This window comes from Cebus imitator, unplaced genomic scaffold (genome assembly GCF_001604975.1).
Source record: "Cebus imitator isolate Cc_AM_T3 unplaced genomic scaffold, Cebus_imitator-1.0 Scaffold150, whole genome shotgun sequence".
Lineage (NCBI taxonomy): Eukaryota > Metazoa > Chordata > Mammalia > Primates > Cebidae > Cebus > Cebus imitator.
Window position 1 is genome coordinate 1,116,587 of NW_016107465.1, and position 4,255 is coordinate 1,120,841.

Here is a 4,255-nt window from a genome sequence, read left to right on the forward strand (position 1 = left end):
TTAGTAGAGACGGGGTTTCACCATGTTGACCAGGATGGTCTCGATCTCTTGACCTCGTGATCCACCCGCCTCGGCCTCCCAAAGTGCTGGGATTACAGGCTTGAGCCACCGCGCCCGGCAAGGGTGTTCTTTATACCACATGTCTGAAGCTGGGCATAGCCGGAAAGAAACAGTAAGTTTTCTCCTCTGCCATGCTGGAGGAACACCCATATAGAGAATGATAAATCATCTTGAATGAAAGCAGTGCCCAACCAGGCCTTGCCTCTGCTGTTAGCTCCACAAAATAAATGGGAAAGTACGTAAACATGGTTGACTGACTCTTCTGTTTCTCTGTTTATAGGAAACTCTTCCATCTTCCATCTCTTGTTGGCATTAATGAAGCCAGCACTCTACTGATCACAGCAGTCTGCTCTTCCCCAGGACTCCAGAATCCTCACTGCTTCTCCGTCCCCTACTCCATCCACACAGAATCACCATTTGGACATCCTCAGTATCTTAAAGAGTGGTTTGTAGCAAAATTACTCACCCACTGATTCCAATGATAAATGTTTTCATAATTAGCTTTGAAAATCACAGCTTCCTAGTATTTCCTAAAAGAAAAAAAAAAAATCAAATGCATATCATTCAGATGTCAAAAGAAAGAATCCTAAATTAGAAGCACCAGCTGAGAGGGGAGGATGACAGTGACCTCTCAGCCCAGCCTTGCATTAACCACATTCCTCACTGCACTGGCTTCCCCTGCTACCACCAAGTGCCAATAGCTAGGTGTGCTCAGGGCCTGCCAACCAGTTTAATATCAGGTGAGCTGCCTGAGCACTTTCCCCTGAACATCTGTTTTCTGAGTGTGGAAGAGTTGCTAGGCCACAGTGTGTTATATGGTTTCATCCTCTCCTTAGCCAGGTTGCCTTCCACCTGCATGATTCAGTCACCTGGGTATGACTCATTATCAGTGAGGGAGAGACCCCCTGTGGGCTGGCCTCTTTATTTATGAGACAGGAAGAAAGTCACTGCTAACCACAGGCAAAAAGAAGCTAATACCCTTTAAGGACACTATTTCTTCACCCAAAAGCCTAGGTCTCATACCGGCTAGGTACATTTTTTTGGAAACAGGCCAGATAGTAAGTATTTGACACTGTGTGGGCCAAGAGGCAAAATCTAGGTTGTTAGGTATGGACTTACATAACAAGAGAAAAAACATTTTCACAAATTTTTCATGAAATTCAATATATAATCATAATTTTTTAAAAACAGGTCTACTAATGACAAAGAATGAAAGTCCCTTTTATTGGGCTATCATTTCCCTTAACTGGATTTCTGTAGTGCTTTCCACATGAAACTGCAAGTGTTCAGGCAGAGGGCCAGGTTAAGCTACAGGCTGCTGTTTTGTGGACCTTTGGTCTAGGGGACAGAGGACAGTTTCATACATGCTTCCCTAAGGTTCACTAAAGCAGTCCTTGGTTATTACAATGGACCATTTTTCATTACTAAGTGAAAATGTGAAGCACAGCTGGAGGCAACCTTAGAATAGTGGCTCTTGAAGGTCATCCCTCATGGCCACTGTTTTTCATTCTTGTCTGCTCAGGGGGTTGGTTGGTCAGGGACCTAGGCTGTGTAGCTGGGGGCAAGTGGCTGCCAAGCTGGAGGCTCCCAGCAATGCTCCAGTTCCTATGATCTGTGTTCACACTCTCCCTGGAGTTATGGAGAAAAAAGCATAGTGGGAGAGGGCTATTGTTGCCTGACTTCTTCGCTTATCCACCATATTCCACATTGAGTACAATTGCTTAAGACTGGGGTCTACTTCTATTAACAAGTCTATGTGAGACAAGAATTCAATAATGACTGTGATAAAATAGCAGCTGGGCACGGTGGCTCATGCTTATAATCCCAGCACTTTGGGAGCCCAAGACAGGCGAATTGCTTGAGCTCAGGAGTTTGAGATCAGCCTGGGCAACATGGCAAAATCCTGTCTCTACCAAAAATACAAAAGATTAGCCAGGCATGGTGGCATGCTCCTGTAGTCTCACCTACTTTGGAGGCCAAGGTGGGAGGACTGCTTGAGCCCCCAAGGTGGGGGTAGCAGTGAGTGGAGATTGGGACACTGCACTCCAGCATGGGTGACAAAGTGAGACCCTGTCTCAAAAAATAAAATAAAATAGCAGAACAAGTTGGATATTTGCATTTCATCCAAAGTTACGTTATTGAATATACATCTCCATCCAAATTTCCAAGGTGTATTGAGGGAACAACTACATACAATGAATATTATAAAATATATTTTTATGTTATAATTTTTCTGCTTTTGAATTTTATTTTACCCTGTTCTTACTTTTTTGGTATGTCAGTGCCATGCTGCCAACTAGCCTTTTTTTTGGGGGGGGCGAAGGGCGAGGCTGCTCTTTATCTCACTTTTGTGGTGATAAATGTTCTTTCTCTTACAAATTATGTTGTCAGTAGATGGTGGCAGAGTGATATCCTCACTTGACCAAATAAAACAAAAATTCATAAAACGTTATCATTCCAGGCCGGGCGCGGTGGCTCAAGCCTGTAATCCCAGCACTTTGGGAGGCCGAGGCGGGTGGATCACGAGGGCAAGAGATCGAGACCATCCTGGTCAACATGGTGAAACCCCGTCTCTACTAAAAATACAAAAAATTAGCTGGGCATGGTGGTGTGTGCCTGTAATCCCAGCTACTCAGGAGGCTGAGGCAGGAGAATTGCCTGAACCCAGGAGGCGGAGGTTGCGGTGAGCCGAGATCGTGCCATTGCACTCCAGCCTGGGTAACAAGAGCGAAACTCCGTCTCAAAAAAAAAAAAAAAGTTATCATTCCTTGCTTCCATCTTGCTTATTTTTAGATAGCTTGTTGAAGCATAAATTCTCAAACTTGGAGACATATAACTTTAGAGATTACTTGGCCTTTCACTTCATTTTGGTTTCCATTTCGTTTCATACTGGTTTCCATTTCATTTTGCAAAAGTGGAAACTGGCTCAGACAATAGAGTGATGTGCCTAAGGTCACTCAGATAGTAAGGAGAAAAGTCAGATACCAAACTAAAAGAATTGAGTTGACTTCTTTCCATCACTCCAAGCTGCTAAAAAGCACTTTATTACTAACAGCAAAGAAAGGGTGTTGCACATGTGCTAGCTTAATTGTCAGGCTTTGATGTATAATTGATGTCATTCTTACTGATGTATTATTGATGGGGCATCTATTTGCTGTGCACACAGAATGGAAACGACTACTGGTCCCCATCCTAATTGGCACATCTGTGCTTACATGTGTGGCTACTGCATCAATTACATGGCATGTAAATAACAAGTGAGCATGGTTGTGGCATGGGAAATTGGCTTGAGGGTGTTACTTGCATTCAGGAACCAGGAGTGAGATGAGTTAAAAAAAACCTACTTACAAAATCTCTCGGATACAGTCAAATGCAATTTTTTGTTTGTTTTATTTATTTTTTTTAACCAAAAACAGGAACTCCCAGTTCTACATTAGTTAGCAGTCTGGGCCTGTCAAAGACAGTGTTTGGGTAAATGTTGGGCATATCCTATCAGCAATGAGCAGGTGACAATGTGATGGGATGGGTGAGAAATTGGAAGTTGCAGAGACAAGAGAGGTGACTGGGCTAAGTGACTAGGGTGGGGTGGGAGGTGGGCCTAGCAATCACTGAAGCCATTTATTTCAAAAACAATGTGGACACACAGGGCAGCTTTAGGTGAGCTCCAAGTTCAGGCCTGGCTCTGTTCACCTCCACATCACGTTCTACTATTTAATTGCCTGTGGCCCCCTAAGAACTATTAGGCTGCAGTGAGACGTGACTGTGCCACTGCATTTCAGCCTGGGCGACAGAGTAGGATCCTATCTTAAAAAAAACACAAAAGACAAAAAACAACCCCAAAACCACCTCTTCAAAAAACAAAAACAAAACCAAATCAAATTTAAAAAGCCTGCAATTATGACTTGCCAGGCTTCATGAAGCAAATCTAAGTTTTGTACAAACTTAAATCATGTGATGCGTCCTAAGAGTCAACCCTTTGAACTGCCAGCTCCATCATTTCAGGGCATGCCTATCACTAGGAATACACACCACCTTCAATCTCATGGAATATCTGTGTCGTTTATTTTTCAAGGGCATGCAAAGCTTTCCTCAACAGCAGAGAGCTCTTGCATAGTGGGAGAACAAACTAAGATAGCCAATAGCAAACCTAAAATGACTAATTTTTATTTTTTACACTTTTTTTTTTTTTTTTTTT

The 4,255-nt window shown here is 43.1% G+C and overlaps 1 protein-coding gene across 1 annotated transcript in view; it reads right to left on the minus strand.

Moving 5' to 3' along the window:
• Positions 1 to 4,255, minus strand: part of NMRK1 (nicotinamide riboside kinase 1) — a 30,741-nt gene that overhangs the window by 24,612 nt on the left and 1,874 nt on the right. The window contains exon 2 of the mRNA XM_017543245.2: positions 527 to 590. Coding sequence (XP_017398734.1) covers positions 527 to 555 — 29 coding nt within the window. The 5' untranslated portion in view covers positions 556 to 590. The remainder of the gene's footprint in view (positions 1 to 526; positions 591 to 4,255) is intronic.